The 27263-nt window shown below is 47.2% G+C and overlaps 2 protein-coding genes across 2 annotated transcripts in view; both read right to left on the minus strand.

The window, feature by feature from the left end:
* Positions 1 to 27263, minus strand: part of LOC136627320 (zinc finger protein 850-like) — a 580493-nt gene that overhangs the window by 144276 nt on the left and 408954 nt on the right. The window lies entirely within an intron of this gene.
* Positions 13456 to 14297, minus strand: LOC136627341 (oocyte zinc finger protein XlCOF29-like). The gene is made up of 2 exons (XM_066602357.1): positions 14046 to 14297; positions 13456 to 13711 (listed from the first exon to the last, which is right to left on the minus strand). The coding sequence occupies exons 1-2, from the start codon at positions 14121 to 14123 to the stop codon at positions 13472 to 13474; spliced, it is 318 nt and encodes a 105-aa protein (XP_066458454.1). The 5' UTR covers positions 14124 to 14297; the 3' UTR covers positions 13456 to 13471.

Genomic DNA, 27263 nt, shown 5'->3' on the forward strand with positions numbered 1-27263 from the left:
TTCAGGTCGGCGAGTGGTGGCGCTGTGTTCCTGTGTGTGGGCGCGCGTGCCTGCTCTGAGAGGCGCGCGTGCTCTCTGAGTTATAGTGGATGGCTGGGAGTTCTGGTCAGTCGGCTTGATTGGTCTCTGCCCAAGTGGAGGAAACTCCTGAATATAGTCTGGCAGTTGCTGATAGCAGTTGCTAGTTATTGGGTCCGTTCCCTGTGTGCCTGACTTCGGTCTTGCTCCAGTCGAAGTTACCTGGTCTCGATCCAGCTCTGCTTGTGTTCTGTGGTTCTCCTGTCGTGTTGGTTTATTCAATCTGCCTAGCCTGTCAGTACTAGTAAGTTGTCATCTGCATAGGTACGGTGGTGCCTTCCTGTCCTGCCACTAGGCAGCGTAGGGTCAGTGTTGGCGGCCTGGACCTGTCCACCTTTGGGGCTACCTCCAGGAAGGGACATTGGTGTGGGTGAGGGTCAGGGAGTCCCACGCTGTGCGTACCTGTGCAAACTACTAGTACTGTTACAGTTAAATTCTCTTTCCGAAGTGTCTCTAGGTTTATCGAAAATCGAGAGAATCACTACGTCCTGCGCCCTATGAAAAGGTGACACTACCTTGGGCATAAAAACTGGATCTGATTTAAACACTATCTTTGTGTCTGTGATTTTAAGAAAGGGATGACGGATAGATAGAGCCTGGCCCAAGTAATAGCCAATAAAAAGACTGTTAGTATTCTTTTTGGGAGCGATTCTATTGGCTCAAATGGGTGTGAAGACAGAGCCCTGAGAACCCAATTTAGGTTCCAGTCAGGGAATAGATTTGTGGTTCTTGGCTTCAACCTGTCTGCCACCATCAAGAACCTACTGACCCACTTGACTTCCGATAATTTGGTGTCAAACAGAACACTAAGGGCTGCTATCTGAACCCTCAATCTGCTTGGGGAGAGGCCCATATCCAGGCCTTCCTGCAGAAATTCCAAAATTATGGGTATGTCCGGAGAAGAAACTTGCAATTTCCTCTCCCGACCCCAAAGAAAATACTTCTTCCAGACCTTCTGGTAGAAACTGTTAGTTGTTGCTTTCCTGCTAGACAGTAGGGTCTAAGTTACTTTCTCAGAGAATTCTTACCCTAACAGTATGGATTCTTCAAAATCCATGCTGCCGAGCAGAGCCTGTCTATGTTTGGGTGGTTCAGAGGGCCTTGCGTTAGTAGGTCCACTTGGGTAGGCAGGAGAACTGGATCCTGTAAGCTTAAGTTTTTTAGGGGGCCGAACCAGCTCCTCCCCAGCCAGAAGGCAGCCACTAGGATTAGTGTACATCTCTGGGAACAGAAATGCTAGAGTGCCCCGGGGATTAGAGGGATTGGTGGAAATGCATAGACCAATACCCTGCCCCAGTTCTGGTTTAGGGCATCTACTGCCGTCGGTTGATCCCCTGGAATGAGGGAGAAGAAGTTCTTTACTTTGAGGTTTTCTTTTGTCGTGAACAGGTCGATCTGTGGGGACCACCACCTGTCCATCAGAGTCTTGAAGTCTTCCTGCGAAAAGGACCACTCTCAGGGGTCTATATGCCTTCTGCTGAGAAAATCTACCCTCTGATTCAATGCACCCTTTAGATGTGCCGTTGAAATTGACAGTACTCAAGCTCCCGCCCAGCGTATGATTTTCTGTGAAACATCTTTTAAGGCTGGGAAACTTGTTCCTCCTTGATGCCGAATGTGGGCTACTGCCGTGGTATTGTCTGATAAGATTTTTAGATGCTGGTTGTGTACGGTTTCTCCTAGTCGCTGAAGGGTCTCCCAAATCGCCTGGAGTTCCCTATATTTGATGATTGGTCCTTCATCCCTGAGGGCCATGACCCCTGCAGAAACTAGTCTCCTATATAAGTACCCCAGCCCCAGGCACTCACGTCCATTGTGACACAAATAGCCGGATACTGAATCAAGTGAACTCTCCTCGACAGGTTCCAAGGTGTCCACCAGCGCAGGGACACCTTCACTGAATTCTCTAAGCACATCCTGGTCCCTAGAAAGGACTGCCTCCTTTCCCAGGCTGAAAGAATTGCGGTTTGAAGAAGTCTGTTGTCCGTCTGAGCCCAGGCTACCCCTGGAATGCAAGAGGTCAGGCTCCCCAAAAGGGATATGGCTTCTCGGATTGTACAGGTTTTTTTCCCTAGAGATTTTCTGGACCAGTAGCTTCATTCCCTGGACCTTTGACTCTGGAAGGAAGGAGCATTGGCTCTCTGAGTTGAGCATGATGCCTAGAAACAATTTTTCTCTACTGGCGTTCAGGCTGGATTTCTCCCAATTTATTATCCAACCCAAGAATTGGAGCAGATGAAGGGTCATTGCCAGATATTCTGTTAGGGGTTTCTTGGATTCTGCTATGACCTGGATGTCGTCTAGGTAGGGCACGATCGAGATCGATTTGTCTCAAGTAGGCCGCTAGCTCTGCTATAATCTTCATGAAGATTTGGGGGGCTGATGAAATCCCGAAGGGAAGGCATCTGAATTGGAAATGTTTTGTTCCTCTTCCCATGTTTAGTGCGAATCTGAGGAATTTTTGGGAATCCGCGTGGATTGATACGTGGAAGTATATGCCCCTCTTCCTCTTGGCCTCACCGCTGAGGATATCGACTCCATTTTGAATCTCTGATACCTGATGTATGCCTTCAGGGGTTTTAGGTTGATAATCTTGCGCGACTTCCCGCAAGATTTCTTTATCAAAAAAAGCCTGGAGTAATGACTTCTGGATTTTTCTTTTTGTGGTACTGAAGATACTGCTTTTAAATGTAGGTCTCGAACCCCTTGCTGGAGTAATCGCAATTAATGTGTTGAGCCCCTCCGTAGTCATGAATTTTCTCTTGGGATGGGATACCAGCTCTATTCGGTATCCGTGTTGTAGAATTTCGGGGATCCAAGAGCTCTCGCAGATTGGGGCCCATCAATCTGCGAAGCTTCCCAGTCTCACCCTGACTGGGATGGCGTCATGGTTTTTGCCTGGCCGGTCCCCCGATGAGGGTTAAAAGAGGAAGCTTCTCCATTTACCCCCTTTAGGGTAACTCCATCTGCCCATCTTGCCCTTTCCCTTTTAGGGCTCAGAGTGTTGTGCTGGGGTCCAAAAATATACGGATTACTTACCGGTAGTCCTTTTTCCGGGAGTCATCACGACGGCCCCATTTACAATAGAGGTTGCTCTCTAACCTCGGTAGGGATAGGAAGAGCCCTTAAAAGCACCTCCCTTCCACCATTCTTTAGAGGCTTTCAAATTATTATGGTGGACAATGTTTACGGAACCAAAATTTACCTTTATTCGGTCATATTTACATTGAAAAGAACATAAATATTCTATAAGGGAGGGCATTACGGGCCGTTGTGATGACTCCCAAAAAAAGGACTACCGGTATGTAATCCGTATATTTCCAGGTCGTCCTCCCGATGGCCCCATTTACAATGGAGCAATGTCAGATTATAAGTGATTTAGGGTGGGACTACTGCCTTGAGGACTTTCCATCCATATCCCAAGTCTTGGTCGGACTGGACGTTAACCCTATAATGTTTGATTATAGAGGGCAGGGTAATTGTTTGCTCTCTGTGGAATTTGGATACTACTTTCTAATTTAAACGTGATTCTATCATCTTGTATCAGCATGTGTGGCTCCACATAACATAAGGCTTGTAATTCTCCTACTCTCTGGGCTGAGGTTATGGCGACTAGGAGAGAAACCTTTTAGCGTAAGTAGTCTTAGAGGGAGTTGGAAGAGGGGTTCAAAGGGTGGTTTGCAAAAGCTATTTAGGACTAAATTCAGGTCCCAGGTAGGAAAAGTTTCCCTAATAAAGAGCCGAAGTCCGTCTGCTCCCTTAGGGAACCTATGAACCCAGCGGTACTCCGCCAAGGGAAAATCCAAATAGGATCCTAACGCTGCTGCCTGAACCCTAAGAGTTCTTGGGCTAAGGCCTTTCTCTAGGCCCGCCTGCAGCAAATTCAAAGATTATGGGCATATCAATAACTGGGATTTTGCTTGGATCCAAGTTACAGAACTCTGAGAACTTCCTCCACACTCTGTTATAGATGGCTGTGATTACGTGTTTACGGCTTTTGGTCAAGGTGGTAATTACTTTGTGTGAAAGTCCCTTCCCCTGAAGTATCACGCCTTCAACATCCATGCCGCTAGTTTCAGTTTTTCGACCCCCGTGTATGTTAGTGGGCCCTGGAAAGGGAGATCTTCCATGGCCGGTAGTCCAAATAGGCCCCTGAAAAGGAGATCTTCCATGACGGTAGTCAAAATTGGCCCCGGATCGCTAAAGCCTTCAATAGGGGATACCAGGGTCTCTTGTCCCACATGGGAACGACTAAGATTACTGCTGCCCGGCTGGCCTGAATCTTTTTGAGGGTGTATGGAATCAGTGGGAAGGTGGGAAATGCATAGGCCAAGTCCATGTCCCAACTTTGAGAAAGGGAGTCTACTCCGCATGGGTTGTCCCTTGGGTTGAGAGAATAGAAGTCCCGGCATTTCGTATTTCCCCTTGTGGTGAACAGATCGATCTGCGGTTTTCCCCACTGGCGTGTTAGATGATTAAAGGCTTGCTGGTTCAGACACTATTCTCCTGGAAGAACACTGTCTGCTGAGAAAGTCTGCGATGACGTTTGTGGACCCCTTCAGATTGATGGCTGAGAGGGATAACATGGTTGATTCCGCCCAGCGAAGTATCCTTGCCACCAGTTGTTGGAGGTGCGGGTGTCGCATTCCCCCATGGCGACGAACAAACGACAGGGCTGTCATGTTATTGGTTAGGATTTTAACGTGCCTTCCTCTCAAGTGGGGTTCTGCCGCATGGAGGGTCTCCCATATCGCTCTTAATTCCCTATAGTTGGACGAGCATGCGGCTATTCGGGAATACCAGGTTACCTGCAGGGTCAGGTCTGCTACTTGCGCTCCACACCCGGTTTTGCTAGCATCCGTTGTGATGGATCTATATCGGGTTCTCGTGACCAAGAGGTACCCATGCTCAGGTTACTCTGTAAGGTACACCAGCGCAGGGACTATTTAACTTGGATGGACAGGCTCACCTTCTTGTCTAGGGAGGTCTGTCGTTTTTTCCACCTGGCAAGGATGAACTGTTGTAGCTGTCGGGTATGGGCTTGTGCCCATGGGACTATGTGTATGCAGGCTGTCAACAGGCCCAGCACTTTCATAACTTCTCTGATGGACACTGTAGTGGCCTGACATAGGGATGTTACGGATTCAATAAGGTCTTTACTTCTGGACATCAGGATATCCTGAAAACATGACCTGTTGGTGGTCCCTGAGGACTGGAGTTGGGGACCCCTGATCTAACCCATACAAAAAATGGGGGAGAGGGGAAGAAGGAAACATATATGCAACCAAGCAATCAAAAATGGCAAGTTTGCATATTCCATTTTTTGGCATATAGCCACTCACGGTTTGTAGAGTATCTGTTTCTCCATCTCGTGCTGAGCTGTCGTGTGTAGACATGCTGAGGCACTTCTCGCAGCTGCAGGATAACTTCTATAGGAGTAGAGCCTGCTTTATGGAGAAGTTTGTTTGAAATTGGCGCCATTTCCCTGTCTGCGCCGGTACCCACGCCCCCTATGTTGTGTGCGTGATGTCACCACGCCAGATGACGTCACCGGTACGCGCGCTGAGTACCAGGGAGGCCACCGCTGCCATTCCCCTGCCAGGAGGAACTACCTGATCGCGGCAGCCAAAAAGTGCCGACCGGCTCACGGAGACCTGCGCTACTCGGCGGCTGACGGTTCCGTGGTGGCGCAGGTCAGAGATGCAGGGACTACAAAGGTATGCTGCCCCGACCTCTTCCCTCCAGTAAGTGGATCTCCCTGGCGCTTGCATCTGGCCACCGTAGGGACAGGAAGACACTAAAGAATGGTGGAAGGGAGGTGCTTTTAAGGGCTCTTCCTGTCCCTACCGAGTTCAGAGGGCAACCTCCATTGTAAATGGGGCCGTCGGGATTATGACCTGAAAAAAGGTCTTCCTCTTCTGCTGCTTTTCCTCTGGAAACTCTTTTTTCTTATCCGCTGCTTTCTATAGGATTTTGTCCAAATCCGTACTGAAAAGAAATTGCCCATGGAAAGGGAGAAAGCATAGTTTGCTTTTAGAAGCTAGGTCACCTGACCATGATTTTAACCACAGCCCCCTTCTGGCGGAGTTGGATAGTGCCGTTGTTCATGCTGAAAGCTTCTCCGTTTCTGCTGATGCGTCTTCCAAAAAGTCTGTAGCCATCTTTAGGATCGGAAGTAAATCCAGGATTTGTTCTCTTGGCATTTTGTTGGATAAATGAAGCGCCAATTGCTCCAACCATACCCCCAGGGTTCTAGCCACACAAGTGGCCGTTACCCCGGGCCGTTTTGCAGTCCATAAGGTACCTCAATCATGTGGCATTCTTCAAACAGGAGTGTTGTGCGCTTCACCACTTTGGCTATGAGGACATCCACCCTGGGTATTTCCTCCTAGTTTGCCCACACCTCCTCCTCAAATGGATAGCGCCTTTTGACGCCCACGAGTGGAAAAGGACCCCATGTCGTGTTTGTTCCATTCCTTCTGGATTAGCTTTGATATATTTCCATGGACTGGGAAAGTATGCTTAAGCCTTTCCCCTAGTCTTCCGATCATTTCCTCCAGAATTGTGCGAGGCTTCCTGGGCTCCTCCATCACAGATTTTATGAGCTCTGAAAGGTCCTCTTGATGAAACAAATATTTTTTATAGTCGTCTTCGTCTGAGGATTCCTCGGGAGCTGGCTGCTCCTCAAAGTCGGAAATTACTGAACCTGTTTCAGAATATCTTTCTGGACTATAAGGGTACCTGGACACGGATGCTGCCGTCGGCTGCACTGTCTGTGATGTCAGGGCTGAACGGACCTCCTCTTTAATCAGCTTCCTAATGTCCTCAATAAAACTGCCCAACTCCTCCTTAGCTTGGCTATGCCGATGCTGGAGCACTCATTCTCCTCTAGTACTGCAGTCACCTTGAGACAATAAGCCTGCAGCAGCAGAGCTTAGTTTAGCGTACAGCAAGTCTTCTGTCAGATCCCTTTTTAAATCCCTTTTTCTTTTTTAATTTGGCGCCTCTTGCACCTAGCCATGCCCCATCCACGAGTCACAAGACGCCGCCAAGCTGATGTCATCATGCTGCTCACATGATGACGCTCTTCGTCCCTCAGCGTCATGCTTAAGGAAGGTGGAGAGCGCTGTGCCGGCCCCTATACCAGCACTAGTCTGTGCTCAGGACAGAGGAGGAAGCCTATGACCCCCACTTTAAGGCCCCCATGGGCCACTGTGGGAGGAATCTGGCCTGGGGAAACCACCCTATGTGGCATCCCAGGAGTCGATCCTCAGGAAGGGGGGACAGGCTGACAACTACTGTCCCCCCGACCCATTGTAAGGCCTCTTTTTTTTTTGCTCCACCAGCACCTCTCTGTGATCCTGCCTCCTGGCAGGACAGGAAGAACACTGAGGAAGATGGGAGAGGGGGGAGCTTTTAACCTCTCGGCGTTTCCTGTCCTATCAGGAAGAATACACACAAGTCACAGCAGCACCACGTAATAAGAAGTACTCTCGAAGATACGTACTTGTCTTGCAAGCCCCAATCCGGACCCGGACACCTGGGATCCGCTATTCCAAATTCCAAACATCCACCAGGAGAGGCAGCAAGTAAATGGGATCCTTCATCCAGAAAGCATACAGAGTCGGGTTAAAATAACCTCCCAATCTTTATTGTTTAAAGACTGGCATTCTACAGCGACAAAGGCCATAGTGATCTTGGCCGAAACATCGCTGTAGAATGCCAGTCTTTTAACAATAAAGATTGGGAGGTTATTTTAACCCGACTCTGTATGCTTTCTGGATGAAGGATCCCATTTACTTGCTGCCTCTCCTGGTGGATGTTTGTCCTATCAGGAAGAGGCTATCTCAGGTGGTGCTGTCGTGGAGATGACCGGGAAAATAAACCTTTTCACAGACTACGTTATCCTAGCATTCACTAACCCAGAGTCATCATTAGCTTATGTCGTCAAAACATTGCAAAATTGTGGTTCACTATCCTACTATAAAGCCAAGTCTTCAAAATCTCTGATAAGGGGATTAACATAACAAAGCACAACAATTGTCATCCAATTTCCTATCCCAGTGGAGTCCCCACTCGATTCCCTATCTTGGCATTGTATTATTGCCCGACACCTCAAACCAGCTTAAACCAACTTTCCCCACCGAATAAAATCAATATAAAAAGAACTGGACAGACGAGCCTCCTTGGGGTTGGGATGGATGGGCAGGATTATACTATATTAGATGTTACACTCCCTAAAATCCTCTATCATCTATGGACCCTCCCTATACCCATCCCGATCACAACCTGCGCTTCCCTCCACAAACAAATGAACTCATTCATTTGGCAAAAAGCAAAACCCCACATTGCCTTCTCTTATGACCAAAAATAAAAAACATGGTGGCCTAAGCCTACCTAACCTCCAAAACTACCACAACTCATTTTTGATTGATCAAATCAAAGCAAACACCTATGTGCTACTCATCCCGACACATGGCCATCAGTAGAATCATACTGCACAAATCTCAGACTGGAAACCCTTTTTCCGGTTCCTCTCCAGCCGCCCCATTCACTTGTCCTCCTCATACCTTCCCCAATTACAGACAACCTTAATAGGGTGGAGAACAGGATTCAAAAAAGACCTCCTTCCCCAGGATAGCCAGATCCCTCCAATCCCCCGGTCAACATTTTAGTTTTTGATCCCTGAAATCTCCCTCGACGTACGGTCAAACACTGGGATTAAATCGGCAGCAGATTTACTATAACGGACAACTGACAACATTCTCTTTAATCCAGGAAAAATATAAAATTCCCTCTTCCGAGTTTTATGTATTCCTCCAAGTAAGAAAACCTCTTCGCACCCGGCCAGCCAAATTAATATCCCAACGATTTTTAAAAGACCAAATATCCAATCCCCTTAACCAATACAAGAATCGGACACAACAAATCTACAGATTGTTATCTGACATGTTACTAAGAAAGAAAAAGTATCATTTCTAGAATGGGAAATGGACCTCTCAAGGCAATTCAGCCTACAAGAATGGCAAACTGACCAAAAATGGGCCGTAAAATCTACATCATGCGCATCCGACCACGAACAGTACTATAAATTATTGGTCAGACTGCACTATACTCCATTAAGGCCTCATACATCCATAGCAGCACATCCCCTCATAGACCTCATACATCTCTAGCAGCGCATCCCCTCGTAGATCTCATACATCTCTAGCGGCGCATCCCCTCGTAGACCTGATACATCTCTAGCAGCGCATCCCCTCGTAGACCTCATACATCTATAGCAGCGCATCCCCTCGTAGACCTCATACATCTATAGCAGCGCATCCCCTCATAGACCTCATACATCTATAGCAGCGCATCCCCTCGTAGACCTCATACATCCATAGCAGTGCATTCCCTCGTAGACCTCATACATCTCTAGCGGCGCATCCCCTCGTAGACCTCATACATCTCTAGCAGCGCATCCCCTCGTAGACCTCATACATCTCTAGCAGCGCATCCACTCGTAGACCTCATACATCTCTAGCAGCGCATCCCCTCGTAGACCTCATACATCTCTAGCAGCGCATCCCCTCGTAGACCTCATACATCTCTAGCAGCGCATCCCCTCGTAGACCTCATACATCTATAGCAGCGCATCCCCTCATAGACCTCATACATCTCTAGCAGCGCATCCCCTCGTAGATCTCATACATCTCTAGCAGCGCACCCCCTCGTAGACCTCATACAGCTCTAGCAGCGCATCCCCTCGTAGACCTCATACATCTATAGCAGTGCATCCCCTCGTAGACCTCATACATCTATAGCAGCGCATCCCCTCATAGACCTCATACATCTATATCAGCGCATCCCCTCGTAGACCTCATACATCTATAGCAGCGCATCCCCTCGTAGACCTCATACATCTATAGCAGCGCATTCCCTCGTAGACCTCATACATCTATAGCAGCGCATCCCCTCGTAGACCTCATACATCTATAGCATCGCATCCCCTCGTAGACCTCATACATCTCTAGCAGCGCATCACCCCGTAGACCTCATACATCTCTAGCAGCGCATCCCCTCGTAGACCTCATACATCTCTAGCAGCGCATCCCCTCGTAGACCTCATACATCTCTAGCAGCGCATCCCCTTGTAGATCTCATACATCTCTAGCAGCGCATTCCCTCGTAGACCTCATACAGCTCTAGCAGCGCATCCCCTCGTAGACCTCATACATCTATAGCAGCGCATCCCCTCGTAGACCTCATACATCTATAGCAGCGCATCTCCTCGTAGACCTCATACATCTATAGCAGCGCATTCCCTCGTAGACCTCATACATCTATAGCAGCGCATTCCCTCGTAGACCTCATACATCTATAGCAGCGCATCCCCTCGTAGACCTCATACATCTATAGCAGCGCATCCCCTCATTGTTGGAGAAACTGTGGACAAATAGGATCACTGCTCCATTTTTTCTGAAGTTGCCCTCTAATCTCCACCCTTTGGAAAAAGGTGTTTAACATGATAGAAACACTCCACCTCTATGCAACTAAAAGCAAACCGGATTTTGCGCGTCTACTGTTAGGGATAGATAATTTCCCATTGGACTGCCATATACTACACACAACTTATCTTACAATGGCGCACAACTGGAAAAGCTCCAGAGTTTCTTTCATGAAATGAAATATCTTCTATAGTCTCATCTAGCTGCACCTACGGAAAAATACTGACAGTCCAAAGCAGAACATTGGATCCCTTATGGCCAAATGGGACATTGGCTGACAAATCACCCCTCAATTAGCATACAAACCCCTCACATCCCACCCTTCCTATATCCAGGTCTTAAACCCCCTCCTTCCCCTAACAGATCCTTTAGCCATAAGATAAAAGCCTTGAAGTTGTACCAACAAGTTTCTATAGCTGATATCTAGTACTCCGGTGATGAACTACATTACCCAGCAGATCTTACTTTTGTAAGAAGGAGCATCAGTCTCTTTACTGTTCAGCAACGTATCGCATGTTTAAGATCTCTCTGTCACGGTACAGAAACCGTATTCTAACCCAACAAATGTGTCAACTTTATTATAAAACCCAATAAAAATGATTGAAGAGAAAACGTTGTATGTATTCCAAGACTATTAATTATTACTACCAGGACATTATAGTCCCAGTGTTTCTGGAGGCACATCATACAAACAGTAGCTTGATTACCACAGAAGACAAACACAGCTTGGCTCCTTCCACAGCAGTGACATCACCACAGGTCCTTCAGCCCACCGGATCTCTGTGGTGGAGGTAGGTCAGTGTGTTCTGTCAGGACTGCTGACATAATAGCAGATCAGTGGTATTCTAATTTTATTATTTTTGTCATCCCATTTTCAAGAGCCCTAACTGTGCTGTTCTTCTGTCGGTAAGACTGTTTTACATATGTTGTAAAAACGTCAATGACATCACCAGGGGGCGGAGCGATGGCATCACCATATTCACAGACAAGTGGTCGTTAGTATCAAACTACAGGACATCTCGCAAAAGCTGAGTTCGCGGACAACTATGTCAATGAAAAATGTAAAAGTTATTGGAAGCAGAAGATGGCGGAAGAAAAGAATTCAAAGAAACCAAATGTCTTTGAGAAGAATAAAAGTAGTACAGTAAAGGAAAAAAAACTATAGAAATTGGGTGTAGTAATCGTACTGACCCATAGAATAAGGTTATTATGTAATTTTTGTTGCAGTTTGCGCACCGTAGAAACAAGACTCGCCAAAAAAAAGGCAGAATCTCGGTTTATTTTCATTTAACGCCACTTAGAATTTCATAAAGAGTTTTTCATACCTTATACGGTACGTTAAATAAAACCATTGAAAAATACAACTCGTCCCGCAAAAAACAAACCCTCGTACAGCGACCTCGATGGGTAAATAAAACGTGTTACAATTTTTTAAAAGGGGCGGAGAAAAAAACTAAACTGGAGAAAAAAAAGGGGCCGCGTTATTAAGGGGTTAATGATGTGCAGTTATTGGAGCTGAAGCATTACTGGGGAGGGGGTTACCACCGAGAGATGAGGTGCAAATAATGCAGGTAAATCACTAAATGTAGCAGTAAAACATAACTTTATTAATAGGTTCTATAGAGTTTAATACAAGCACTAAATGAGGGTAATAATACCAAAAACTATATAATAAACACCTAGTGGTACCATCGGGGGGCAACCGCTTCCCCACTGAGCAATACAACCAACTGTCATATACTCACCTCTCCCCTCCCGCTGTGTCCCACCATGGTGCTCTGTCCCTTCCCCCGCTCAGTTTACAGCTGCAGTCCCGCCCGGTTTGTGGGACGTCACAGGGACTGCAGCCAATAAGAGCTCAGAGATTCATCTTTATGTGAAACTGTACAAAGGCTTTCCTGACACCCAGATAGGTGATATCCACGACACCACTCTCATCCACTACTTCTGTGAAGGGGAATGCATTGTGGCTTGCAGTTTGCCCCCCGCCCCGACAATCACAAGTAGTCCAAACTAGCTGGGCCTCATGTAATTGTAGGGTCACAGCAAACTACGATACAACCCTACTGACCGCCATTACACTCCAATGAGAAGAGTATTGTGGTCAGAGTCTCCATGTAGCCACAGCCGTACTGGTGACCTCTTCACAAATTTAGAGGGGTTCTACAAATTACCAATATGAAACTAAGAGAACAATAAAGGCAGACAATGATATTTTATTGGCCACCATCGCTCACAAGTCCCACCAAGCAGGATTCCCACTCTGTAGATACAACTTAGCAGCTCTTACCGGTGATGCCAGATCCCTCTTCCTGCAGTCCCGCAGGGACTATATGCAAAGCGGAGCAGGAGCTGGTAGAGATACTTGGGGGGACAGGGGCAGCATGGGCCAAGGCCCCTCTCCAGCCCTGCACCGCCGCCGACTACTGTAGCAGTAAGTCTGTTGAAGCAGAGATCTTCGGTAGCCACATTCTCTTACTGATGCACGATACAGCAGCCATCCGCTATGTAGTCACTGACTAACATCACTGTATGACTGGGATGCTTACATATCAGCAATTAGTAAATGTGTATTGGTGATCTGTAGGCCTTCTAATTATACACTGACTTTAATTAACAACTGTGTAGTGAATGGCTCTACTAATCCAACTAGCACAGTGTCCTGCCTGGCTCACACCCCACTTCCTGCCTACAAGCACCAGGGGCACATGCCCCACATCACCCCTCCACAGCTATGATCCTAAATACATCCATTACCTGGTGATGGGAGCAGCTGGCGGGCCTCCATCATGGCGTCCTTGTACAGATCCTTGTGTCCTTCTAAATACTCCCACTCCTCCATGGAGAAATAGACAGCGACATCCTGACACCTTATAGGAACCTGACAACACAATATACAGTCATTACCCAGAAGCCTCCAGTGCTGTTACTGTATAATGTCCCAGCATTCCCTGCAGCGTCACCTCTCCAGTCAGCAGCTCAATCATCTTGTTGGTGAGTTCTAGAATCTTCCCTACATTGATGTTCTTATGTATCAGATGGCGAAGTGGGGGCCCCATGATTGGGCTCAGGGGTCTTCCCCATCCATCACACACAGGGGCCCGACAGTCATCACTAGAGGTCTTCTTCACTACTGTGTAATCCTGTGTATGGGGAGACAATAATAAATATCACTACTGGCATTTCCAGAGTCCATCACCTCCCCAGTGACATCATCAGTCATTACAATAGATAAGAATGACATATGACATCACCAGAATCTCTCCCCTCTCCGGTGACATCATCTGTTATAACCATAGACAAGAATGATGTAATCTGACATCACCAGAATCTCTCCCCTCTCCGGTGACATCATCTGTTATAACCATAGACAAGAATGATGTAATGTGACATCATCAGAATCTCTCCCCCCTCCAGTGAAATCATCTATTACCATAGATACGAATGATGTAATGTGACATCATCAGAGTCTCTCACCTCCCCAGTCAGCTGGAGGAGTATCTCTAGGGTGAGGTTGAATACACTCTCCGCCATCTTGTTTATGTCCTTCTCCATCTTTGATGAATGAATCCTGTAGGGACCTGAATGGAAACAATATGAACCAATGTAAAAACCACAAAAACCAACATCTCCAAGTTCAGCTGCTTTTTACAGGGTTTTCTCTGAAGCGCTGCAGTGTTTTAGCGCACAATATAGATGTCTGCAATGTACATGCGTGTTGGGATGTATGTGTGACATCGGCAGCAGAATCCTCCGGACAGCCTCCCTTTAACCCCTTCCTGCAGCCATTTCTCCTCCCCACCGCCCAACGACAATTGCTATTATATCTGCTAATAAAGCTGGATGAGCGCCGGTATTGTGAGGGACAAGTAGGATTTTTAATAGCAGCATTTAATGTGGGAGAACCTTAGAAATACTTTATTAGGAATTCATTTAATAAGGAATTTTATAAAAACATTTGCTGGAATCCTTTAACCCCTTAGTGCTATAGGTAGTACATGTACGTCCTGCAGCGTCGGGGTATGTATGAACGCGCGGCCATCTCCCTCCATACAGCGCGAGCGCCGGCTGTTTATTGCGGCTGATATCATCTTCGATAAGCTGTCAATTCTGATAGCGCCATTTAAAATGGGATGAGATTGCAGGGAGCCGTGCAGGTGTCATGGCAGCCGGGGGCCCTCTGTAATGCCACGGGGCTGTCCTGGCAGAATTCCTATCAAGCCATGCCTGTGGCTCCTCCAGAAAAGAAGTGAGAAGATGAGCCCATTCCCATCTAATTACTTCTCTGTACTAATTACGTACTGACTCCACGACCTAAACGTTTACCAGCGTCCGGATCGCGGCATCCAATAATCCGCACAAACCTCAGTAAAGTTTACACCGCCCTATCCCGTCTGGGCCCAATCTGTAGCAGAAAGTAGGCCGACCACTTCTATAGCGAAAACCCATTACACGCTGCCGTCACAGAGATAACAAATATCACTAGCGAGGAACCGCTAATACATTCCTGATGACAGATGGAAAACATCCTGAAGGTCATACAAATGGCCACCAAAATAACCTGCAGGGGGCGCCCTCCAGCCCCACACCTGCCCTGCAAAGAATTGCATCTTCTACACCCTGGTGATCAGAGGCATCTCGTCCTTCATCTACTAGGACTTACTATTCTTATACAGAGGAGTCCACATCCCGGTGGTAAGAGGAATCTGGTCCTTGAGCCGCTAGGACTAACTATTCTTACACAGAGGAGTCAACAACCTGGTGGTCAGAGGTATCTGGTCCTTCAGCCACTAGGACTTACTATTCTTCTACAAAAGAGTCTACATCCTGGTGGTCAGAGGGATCTGGTCCTTCAGCCACTAGGACTTACTATTCTTATACAGAGGAGTCTAAATCCTGGTGGTAAGAGGAATCTGGTCCTTCAGCCGCTAGAACTAATTATTCTTAGACAGAGGAGTCAACAACCTGGTGGTCAGAAGAATCTGCTCCATCTACTAAGAGTTACTGTTCTTACATAGAGGAGTCTACATACTGGTGGTCAGAGGGATCTGCTGCTTCAGCAGCACGGACTTACTATTCTTATACAGAGGATTCTACATCCTTCTGGTCAGAGTGATCTGGTCCTTCAGCCGCTAGGACTTACTGTTCTTCTACAGAGGAGTCTACATCCTGGTGGTCAGAGGGATCTGGTCCTTCAGTCACTAGGACTTACTATTCTTATACAGAGGATAAGGTACTGGACAGACCCCGTTGACCATAATGAGTTCTGGATGGCAGTTTCCTGGATAAGTAGCACAGGGTGGTGTAGAGACTTCAGGCTGTCAGACATTGTGTGTGTCAGGCCTTGGGCCTATCTTAGCTTCTATGTTATGGTTGTCATTTGTCAGGCCCTGGGAAAGCTGGATGAATTCAGTGTTCTAACCTCTCATTCCTCTACTTTGTATCTGGCAAGCCTTCGATCTACAGGAGGACAGGAAGCCCTTTGTCCCACCAGCTACTGACAAGGAGATGCTAAATAGGCCCCTGCTGGCATGGATTGGCACCTTGGATGGTTCAGGCAGACATCCTGGTGCCCAATTTTACATCAGAAGGAAATCATTTAATAAAGGATATTTGGGCGAATGAAGGTCTTAGCCAGATATGAATTAGATTTTCTGAATCGGGCTGACCAGCCGAACAAAACTCATCTACAGGCATTGAGGTCCAAGGCTCAGAGCACCCAGAACTGCATATCTGGGGAAATATGGATGTCAACCCATCCGTGCGTGGGGTCAAACCATATGTAAAATCAGGACTAAGAATGTGCCACGCCCAAATTCACGTTTACATAACATAGTGACATAGTATGTAAGGCTGAATGAAGACAATGTCCATCTAGTCCAGCCTGTCTATCCTCCTGTGTTGATCCAGAGGAAGGCAAAAATCCCCAAGGGCAGAAGCCAATTAGCCCTTTTGGGGAAAAAATTCCTTCCCGACTCCCTAATGGCAATCAGACTGTTCCCTGGATCAACCCCTAATAGTTCCTACCTGCCTGTATACCCAGATTGACAATTAACCTAAGACTTATATCCTGTAATGTCCTTCCTCTCCAGAAAGACATCAAGTCCCCTTTTAAACTCCTCCATGGATTTTGCCATCACCACTTCCTCAGGCAGAGAGTTCAACAGTCTAACTGCTCTTACGGTAAAGAATCCCCTTCTATGTTGGTGATGAAACCTACTTTCCTCTAATCGTAGCGGATGTCCTCTTGTTACCATCGCGGTCCTGGGTGTAAACAGATCATGGGAGAGATCCTTGTATTGTCCCCTCATGTATTTATACATAGTTATTTAATCACACCTTAGCCGTCTTTTTTCTAGAGTAAATAATCCCAATTTGGATAGCCTCTCTGGGTATTCCAGTCCCGTCATTCCATCTATTAGTTTAGTTGCCCTTCTTTGAACCCCCTCCAGTACTGTAACATCTTTCCTGAGCACCGGTGTCCAGAACTGTACGCAGTATTCCATGTGAGGCCTGACAAGTGCCTTACATAATGGAAGGATGATGTTCTCGTCCTTCACCCCTATACCTCTTTTAATGCACCCCAAGACTTTATTTGCCTTAGCAGCAGCTGACTGGCATTGGTTACTCCAGTTTAGTCTATTATCCACTAATACCCCCAGATCCTTTTCCATATCACTTTTCCCTAGTGGTACCCCATTAAGTGAATATTTGTGACATCCGTTTCTCCTGCCCATGTGCATAGTCTTACATTTTTCAACATTGAACTTCATTTGCCATTTTTCTGCCCAAGCCCCCAGCTTGTCCAGGTCCGTTTGTAGCCGCACATTGTCCTCCGTTGCATTGATTATATTGTATAATTTTGTGTCATCTTCAAATATTTATATTTTGCTGTGCAGCCCCTCTATCAGGTCATTGATAAATATGTTGAACAGAGTGGGGCCTAATACTGAACCCTGTGGCACCCCGCTAGCGACTGTGGTCCAATCAGAGTACGAACCATTTATTACCACCCTCTGCTTTCTATCATTGAGCCAATTTTTTACCCACTTACACACGTTTTCGCCCAGTCCGAGCTGCCTCATTTTGTATATTAGCCTATTATGTGGCACGGTGTCAAATGCTTTAGAGAAGTCCAGATATACAAGATCAATAGATTCTCCCTGGTCCAGCTTAGAGCTTACTTCATCGTAGAAACTGATCAGATTTGTCTGACATGAGCGACCCTTCATGAATCCATGCTGGTGAGGAGTTATTCCCTTATTCTCCTTGAGGTACTCATCGATGGTGTCTCTAAGAATCTCCTCGAAAATTTTTCCCGTTACTGAAGTGAGACTTACTGGCCTGTAGTTACCAGGCTCACTTTTGCTCCCTTTTTTGTAAATTGGAACCACGTTGGCAATGCACCAATCCAATGGTACTACACCGGTCTTGATAGTGTCTAGAAATATTAGATATAGCGGCCTAGCTATCTCGTCACTTAGTTCCCTTAGTATCCTTGGGTGTATTCCATCTGGGCCCGGCGATTTATCAATTTTAGTCTTCTTTAGTTGCTTCCGCACCTCCTCCTGCGTTAGGTATGAGATATTTTGTGATGGGTTCATTTTATTCCCCTGCATCTCGTGTGGCATTTCCTTTTCGTTTGTGAATACACTTGAGAAGAAACTGTTTAGTAGATTTGCTTTCCCTCTGTCATCATCAATGATCTCCCCTGCATTATTTTTTAAAGGGTCAGTGCTCTCCCTGCAAATCCTTTTGCTGTTAATACAGTTGAAAAATAGTTTTGGGTTGTTTTTGCTCTCTTTAGCCATCAGTCTTTCCGCCTCCTCCTTGGCAATTTTGATCCTATCTTTGCATATTTTGTTTTTTTTCCCCTGTACGATTTTAGCGCTTCTTCGCTGCCTTCTTGCTTTAGTAGTTTGAACGCTTTCTTTTTTTCGTTTATTGCCCCCTTTCCCGTCTTGTCGAGCCACATTGGTTTCCTTTTAGTTGAGTTTCTTTTATTTTTAAAGGGAATGAACTGCTCACATGAGGTGATTAGGATCCTTTAAAACGTTTCCCATTTGTCCTCTGTACCGTTATTTTTGAGGGTGTTGTCCCAATTAATGTTACCGATAGTTCTGAGCTCATCAAATTTTGCTTTACTAAAGTTTAGTTTATTTGTCGCTCCCTGATAAGGCTTCTTATTGAATGACAGCTGGAAATTGATTATATTGTGGTCACTGTTCCCCAAGTGGCCCTCAAACTGCACCCCCTTTATACATTCCGGTTTGTTAGTTAGTACTAGGTACAGAATGGCCCTCCCTCTTGTTGGTTCCTGCACAAGTTGGTTCAGGTAATTGTCTTTAATTACTCTCAAGAACTTATCACCCCTGTGAGATTTGCAGGTTTCGTTCTCCCATGTTATATCCGGATAATTAAAGTCCCCCATGATAATTACTTTGTTGCGGTTTGACACCTCTTCTATCTGCCTTAATAGTAAGTTTTCAGTTTCTTCTGTTGCTTTTGGTGGTCTATAGAAGACCCCTATCAGGATTTTGTTATTTTTTTCTCCCTGTATTTCTACCCACAGAGATTCCACCTGTTCTTCTCCTATATCCTCCCGTAGCCTCGGATTCAAGTTCGATTTGACGTACAGACATACCCCTCCCCCTTTCTGGTTCCTTCGGTCCCTTCTGAAGAGATTGTACCCCTGCAAATTCACCGCCCAATCGCACTTATCATCAAGCCATGTTTCCGTAATTCCGACTATATCATAATTTTCATCAGTCATTCTCGCTTCAAGCTCACCCACTTTACCAATCAGACTTCTTGCATTCGTGGTCATACAATTTATATAGTTTTTTTTTTTTTTTTTAATTTGTTTTGTTGCTATTCGTACTAATGGCTGATCTATCAGTTCTTACTGTCCTATACCCACCCACTGCTCGACCCCCATTCCCTTTGCTTGGACCCGGGTCGCTAGTTACACTGGCTACCTCACTATTTCTCATTTCACACTCCCCCCCAGTCCCTAGTTTAAACACTCCTCCAGCCTTCTAGCCATCTTTTCCCCCAGCACGGCTGCACCCTTCCCATTAAGATGCAGCCCGTCCCTACGGTAGAGCCTGTAGCCGATAGCAAAGTCAGCCCAGTTCTCCAGGAACCCAAATCCCTCCTTCTTACACCAACTCCGGAGCCACTTGTTTACCTCCCTAAGATCCTGCTGCCTTTCTAGTGTGGCTTTAGGTACAGGTAGTATTTCCGAGAAAACTACCCTGGAGGTCCGTGCCCTGAGCTTGGACCCTAGGTCCCTGAAATCATTTTTGAGGGCCCTCCATTGACCTCTAACTTGTTCATTGGTGCCAACGTGCACCATGACCGCTGGATCCTCACCAGCCCCTCCCAGTAATCTGTCAATCTGATCCGCGATGTGTCGAACTCGAGCGCCAGGAAGACATCACACCGTTCGACGATCCCGGTCTTTATGGCAGATTTCCCTATCTATCTCCCTTATAATTGAGTCCCCCACCACTAGAACCTGTCTAGCCTGCCCTGCACTCCCCGTCCCCGTCTCACAGGAGCAGTCATCCCGCTGGCGTTCAGAGGGCATGTCGTGCTGCAGCGGTGCTGGCTCTCACACGCTGCTGCAACCGCTCAACTGGTCACACGCTGCTGCCTCCGCTCAACCGCTCACACGCTGCTGCCTCCGCTCAACCGCTCACCCGCTGCTGCCTCCGCTCACCCGCTGCTGCCTCCGCTCACCCGCTGCTGCCTCCGCTCACCCGCTGCTGCCCTCGCGCAACCACTCACACGCTGCTGCCCTCGCGCAACCACTCACACGCTGCTGCCCTCGCGCAACCGCTGACACTTATGCGCAACCGTTCAAAAAAAAATTTTTATCCCCCCCCCCTCACAAACACTTAGACCCACAGACACACACACACACACAGAAGACACAACTAGGGCACACCAGATACACAGAAGACACACACTTAGCTCACAAACACACATAGAAGATACTTATCGGCTCCTGCGGCTCCTCCACTCCTCCTGGTGACATCACCTGCTCTCCCGGCGGCCGCTCACTCTGCCCTCCTGTCTCAGCTGCTCCGTTCTGGTCCCCTCCGCTGCTGCTGGCGCTGGACTCCTGGTGGCCTCTTGGCGTCGGCCACTTCTCTGCTCCGGTCTCACCTTACTGCCCCTGCTTCGGCGCCGGTATCGGCTCCTGCGCTGCTGCGATGTCCCCTTCAGCCCCCCCCCCCCCCCCCCCCCCCCGCGCTCGTGCCTCTGTCTCGGCGCGCTGCTCCTGGCGTCTGACGACGTGGGGGGCTTTCCCGCCAAGATATGACCGAAAACGGGGAATTATGATTTTCCACCAGGAATACAGGACTCCACCCCAACCCACCAGTGACATCAGAGGGGGCGGGGTAAGGAGTGTTCTGAGGGTCCTTTTATAATGTGGGACCCTACAGGCCCCAAATTGTCAGATCCTACAGATACGCCTTAGCATAAGGCTTCAACCCCTTCCCACAACAAGGCGTAAGTTCAAAATCCCTCTGCTCCTGGCTGCCATGTGTAGCCAGGAGCAGAGGGATGTCACCCAGCATGTGATCATTTAAAGTGTAAAAAGCTTACGTTTCATCTCCCCCCACAGATCATATCCGTGAGGGAGGATGAAATGACGTACGTAAGGCCCCTGGATTTATCCGCGGACCTTACCCTAGCTTTTGCGCACGCGCCCATCGCCAAAATGGTGGACGCATTCGTAAAAGTCAAAGATTGCTTGAGAAATTCAAAATCTCCCTGCTCCTGGCTACAAAATTTAGCCGAGAGCCTGGAGATTTCACGGAGAGCCGCGGTGAGCAGTTCCTGATCACGGGTTCGCCGTTATCCAATGGATAATGGCGATCACATAAAAGTAAAAAAAGGTGAAGCTTCATCTCCCCTCCCTGATGTGATCGGTGAGAGGAGATGAAACTTTTTAGCGGGGCCTCCGTATTTGCAACCCGACGCGATCTTTCTCCGTGAACTTTGCCGGATTCTGCATATGCGACCGTCGGCAAAACACCGGACACATGCGCAGGAGTCGGGGAGCCCGGGAAATGTAAAATCTCCTTACTCCCAGCAACCAATGGTCGCCGAGAGCCTGGAGCAGTGACCTTCTTGAGCGGTCGCCGGTCACGTAATAAAAAGGTAGCGATCTACCTTAGGCCGGTCTCACATGACCGGATAGGAATTACAGATTCCGCATGCGTCTGATCCGCGGTAATACATGGATCAATCCCATTGGATTAGACAATTCCGCTCACATTAGCGGGTCGGAATTACGTAATCCAATCGCAGAAAAGAGAACGCAGCAGGTTCTATTTTACTGCGGATATCAGCAACACAGAGCCCATTGTGCTCCATGGTCGCGGATATACCCGCTGCCCATACGCAACTACATTGTGTACGGACTGCGGGTACCCGTGTCATCGCTAAGCGACGGTGCGGGAAATACAAACAAAAAAATATATATATACTGCGCATGACCGCCTGTGTGAGTAGGCAGTTATGCGCAGTAGATTACGCGGTTGTACGCAGGGTCACAGCCGGGCTCACAGCTGGGATCCGCTGCGGGCCTCCGCAAGCGGATTCCACCTACGGCCGCATGAGCCCGGCGTTACTCAGATCACTACCTATAATACGTATTTTACAAGAAGCCCCGGGAACGCTCGCCTTCATGCAGTTCCAGGAGCAGCTTGTTGAGCGCCTTCTGTGCGAGACCGCCGCACTTCGGCAAGCTTATGGAGACCCAAAGAGCGCCACTTTTTACACCCCATCCGCGCGGCTGAGGTCACAAAATAGCCCCCAAAAAGCATGAGAGGAGGGGGGATACCCGGTTTTATTGCCCGATGTACCCATCCCAACCAGCCTCCGTAATTACCCCTGTCTTCGGAAATACCACACAGTTCATATTATTACTTTCAGCTAAGATTTGGGGAACGCTGAAAAGGGGGGGAGGGGTGTAGGAATTTTTCAACGTGTCAATTTTTATTTCGTACAAGTGGGCAATGGGGCCTGGAATTTATTCAGTTGTGCCCTGCAATCCAACAGTGTTCCCTCCATTACAGGCCTTGCCATGTTTCCTGTAAGTAGATTAGGGCCACAGCGGGAATGTTTTTGAACACGGGACAAACGGGGGTGTCTATTTTTGGGTGAATGTCTTCATTCATGTGTGTGCTTTACAAAAAAACTGTTTTTAAATTGACAAAATTGACAAAAAAATGAAAATCGTGGGCAATGGGGCCTAAATCACCTTCATGCAAAATGTCTGTTCTGAAAGTCACCGATTACTCCTTTCATTTTGGGCCCCGTTGTGCATCCAGACATAAGATTAGGGCCACAATGGGCATGTCTCTGAACACGGGACAAACAGGGGTATCTCTTTTGGGGTGCAAGTCTTCATTCATGTGTGTGCTGTTCAAAAAAAGTGTTTTTTAATATGACAATTGCCAAAAAAAATGAAAATCACAATTTTTTCCTTTTGCTTTGCTTGAATTCATTCAAAAACTGTGGGTTCAAAATACACAGTACACCCCTAGATAAATTTGGTAAGGGGTCTAGTTTTCAAAATGGGGTCATTTGTGGGGTTTCTCTATGGTTTTGGCCACTCAAGAGCTCTACGAGTGGGCAATGGGGCCTAAAACACCTTCAAGCAAATTTATGTTCTGAAAGACACCGACTACTCCTTTCATTTTGGCCCCCGTTGTGCATCCAGACATAAGATTAGGGCCACAATGGGCATGTCTCTGAACACTGGATAAACAGGGGGATCCATTTTGGGGTGTCAATCCTCATTTTTATGTGCACTATAGAAAAAAAATAGGTCTTTAAATTTGAATTCCTGAAAAAAAAGCTGTGAGGTCAAAATGCTCATGACACCCCTCAGTTGATACATTAAGGGGTGTAGTTTTTAAAATGGGGTCATTTGTGGGGGTATCTATCATTCTGACGCCTATGAGCCTTTGCAATCTTAGCTTGGTGTAGGAAAACAACGCGTTCTTCAAAATGCTGAAAAGTAATGTTAAATTTGTACGGCTCCTAAATGGTTAAAAAACACACAAGTTTTTCAAGCATGCGTCCAGAATAAAGTAAACAGGTGGAACTATATATCCCATCAAAACTTTGTACGGTATGTTTGGACACATTTGAGATATTATAGCTGAAAATCTGAAAAAAATGACAGTTTTTTCAAAATTTTCACAATATTGGTACTTTTAATAAATATATATAAATACGATCAGTCTATTTTTACCAGCTAAATGAAGTACAACATGTGGCGAAAAAACAATGTCAGAAACACTGGGATATGCAAAACCTTTACGGAGTTATGCTATGTTGAACGACGCATGTCAGATTTTCAAAATTTGGCTCCGTCACTAAGGCGCAAACAAGCTTCGTCAACAAGGGGTTAATGTGAAACTGTACAAAGGCTTTCCTGACACCCAGATAGGCGATATCAACGGCACAACTTTCATCCACTACTTCTGTGAAGGGGAATGCATTGTGGCTTGCAGTTTTCCCCCCGCCCCGACAATTACAAGTAGTCCAAACTAGCCGGGCTTCATGTAATTGTAGGGTCACAGCAAACTGCGATACAACCGTACTGACCGCCATTACATCCCAATGAGAAGAGTATTGTGGTCAGAGTCTCCATGTAGCCACAGCCGTACTGGTGACCCCTTCACCAATTTAGAGGGGTTCTACAAATTACTAATATGAAACTAAGAGAACAATAAAGGCAGACAATGATATTTTACAAGTCCCACCAAGCTGGATATCCACTCTGTAGATACAACCTAGCAGCTCTTACTGGTGATGCAGATCCCTCCTCCTCCGGTCCTGCAGGGATTAAATGCAAAGCGGAGGAGCTGGTGGGGATAGTTGGGGGGACAGGGGCAGCATGGGCCAAGGCACCTCTCCAGCCCTGCACCGCCGCCGGCTACTGTAGCAGTAGGGCTGGTGGAGCAGAGATCTTCTGTAGACACATTCTGTTTGATATAGCAGTCATCCGCCATATAGTCGCTGACTAGTGTCACTGTAGGACCGGGATACTTACATATCAGCAATTAATAAGGCCGCCTGCAGACGACCGGGTCAGATCCTGCTGCAAGAATTGTCGCAAAGGGAGCCGACCCGAGCCCCTGAAGGGACCAGCGCGGCTCCGGCTCTTTGATGTGCCAGCTGCCGGCCAGCAGGCACATGCCGGAGCGGAGCTGCCAGCCGGGGAGTGACATTTCTGTGTGGGGCTCTCAGAGTTTTCCACACATGATTTCGCGCGGACAAATGGCGGCCGTCTGCATAGGATTGCGTTTTCTAGCACAATCTTATGGCAGCTTCCAAAGGCGTAAATTCTGCGGGAAATCCTGCTGCGGAATTTCCGCTCGTGTGCCGGGGGCCTAAATGTGTACTGGTGATATGTAGGCCTTCTGATTATACACTGTCATTAATCAACAACTGTGTAGTGAATGGCTCTACTAATCCAACTAGCACAGTGTCCTGCCTGGCTCACACCCCACTCCTGCCTACAAGCACCAGGGGCACATGCCCCACATCACCCCTCCACAGCTATGATCCTAAATACATCCATTACCTGGTGATGGGAGCGGCTGGCGGGTCTCCATCATGGCCTCCTTGTACAGATCCTTGTGTCCTTCTAAATACTCCCACTCCTCCATGGAGAAATAGACAGCGACATCCTGACACCTTATAGGAACCTGACAACACAATATACAGTCATTACCCAGAAGCCTCCAGTGCTGTTACTGTATAATGTCCCAGCATTCCCTGCAGCGTCACCTCTCCAGTCAGCAGCTCAATCATCTTGTTGGTGAGTTCTAGAATCTTCCCTACATTGATCTCCTCATGTATCAGGGGGCGAAGTGGGGGCCCCATGATTGGGCTCAGGGGTCTTCCCCATCCATCACACACAGGGGCCCGACAGTCATCACTAGAGCTCTTCCTCATTACTGAGTAATCCTGTGTATGGGGAGACATTAATAAATATCACTACAGACATTTCCAGAGTCCATCACCTCTCCAGTGACATCATCTGTTATTACCATAGATAACAATGACATATGACATCATCAGAATCTCTCCCCTCTCCAGTGACATCATCTGTTATTACCGAGATGAGAATGATGTAATGTGACATCATCAGAATCTCTCCCCTCTCCAGTGACATCATCTGTTATTACCATAGATAAGAATGATGTAATGTGACATCACCAGAATCTCTCCCCCCTCCAGTGACATCATCAGTCACTACGATAGATAAGAATGACATATGACATCACCAGAATCTTTCCCCTCTCCAGTGACATCATCTGTTATTACCATAGATAAGAATGATGTAATGTGACATCATCAGAATCTCTCCCCTCTCCAGTGACATCATCTGTTATTACCGAGATGAGAATGATGTAATGTGACATCATCAGAATCTCTCCCCTCTCCAGTGACATCATCTGTTATTACCATAGATAAGAATGATGTAATGTGACATCACCAGAATCTCTCCCCCCTCCAGTGACATCATCAGTCACTACGATAGATAAGAATGACATATGACATCACCAGAATCTTTCCCCTCTCCAGTGACATCATCTGTTATTACCATAGATAAGAATGATGTAATGTGACATCATCAGAATCTCTCACCTCCCCAGTCAGCTGGAGGAGTATCTCTAGGGTGAGGTTGAATACACTCTCCGCCATCTTGTTTCTGTCCTTCTCCATCTTTGATGAATCAGTCCTGTAGGGACCTGAATGGAAACAATATGAACCAATGTAAAAACCACAAAAACCAACATCTCCAAGTTCAGCTGCTTTTTACGGGGTTTTCTCTGAAGCGCTGCGGTGTTTTAGCGCACAATATAGATGTCTGCAATGTACATGCGTGTTGGGATGTATGTGTGACATCGGGCAGCAGAATCCTCCGGACAGCCTCCCGTTAACCCCTTCCTGCAGCCATTTCTCATCCCCACCGCCCAACGACAATTGCTATTATATCTGCTAATAAAGCTGGATGAGCGTCGGTATTGTGAGGGACAAGTAGGATTTTTAATAGCAGCATTTAATGTGGGAGAACCTTAGAAATACTTTATTAGGAATTCATTTAATAGGAAATGTTATAAAAACATTTGCTGGAATCCTTTAACCCCTTAGTGCTATAGGTAGTACATGTACGTCCTGCAGCGTCGGGGTATGTATGAACGCGCGGCGATCTCCCTCCATACAGCGCGAGCGCCGGCTGTTTACTGCGGCTGATACCAACTCCGATAAGCTGACAATTCTGATAGCGCCATTTAAATGGGATGAGATTGCAGGGAGCCGTGCAGGTGTCATGGCAGCCGGGGGCCCTCTAACGCCCCGGGGCTGTCCTGGCAGAATGCCTATCAAGCCATGCCCTTGGCTCCTCCAGAAAAGGAGTGAGAAGATGAGCCCATTCCCATCTAATTACTTCTCTGTACTAATTACTTACTGACTCCACGACCTAAACGTTTACCAGCGTCCGGATCGCGGCATCCAATAATCCGCACAAACCTCAGTAAAGTTTACACCGCCCTATCCCGTCTGGGCCCAATCTGTAGCAGAAAGTAGGCCGACCGCTTCTATAGCGAAACCCGTTACACGCTGCCGTCACAGAGATAACAAATATCACTAGTG

Source organism: Eleutherodactylus coqui, chromosome 5, assembly GCF_035609145.1.
Source record: "Eleutherodactylus coqui strain aEleCoq1 chromosome 5, aEleCoq1.hap1, whole genome shotgun sequence".
Taxonomy (NCBI): Eukaryota; Metazoa; Chordata; class Amphibia; order Anura; family Eleutherodactylidae; genus Eleutherodactylus; species Eleutherodactylus coqui.

What these genes read in the sequence shown, in the direction of transcription:
- LOC136627341 (XM_066602357.1), bottom strand. Translation starts at nt 14,123, where the DNA reads ATGGAGAAGGACATAAACAAGATGGCGGAGAGTGTATTCAACCTCACC. An exon ending in TCCTCCAGCTGACTGGGGAG is followed by an intron (nt 13,712 to 14,045) that starts GTGAGAGACTCT and finishes CCCCATACACAG; the next exon opens with GATTACACAGTAGTGAAGAA.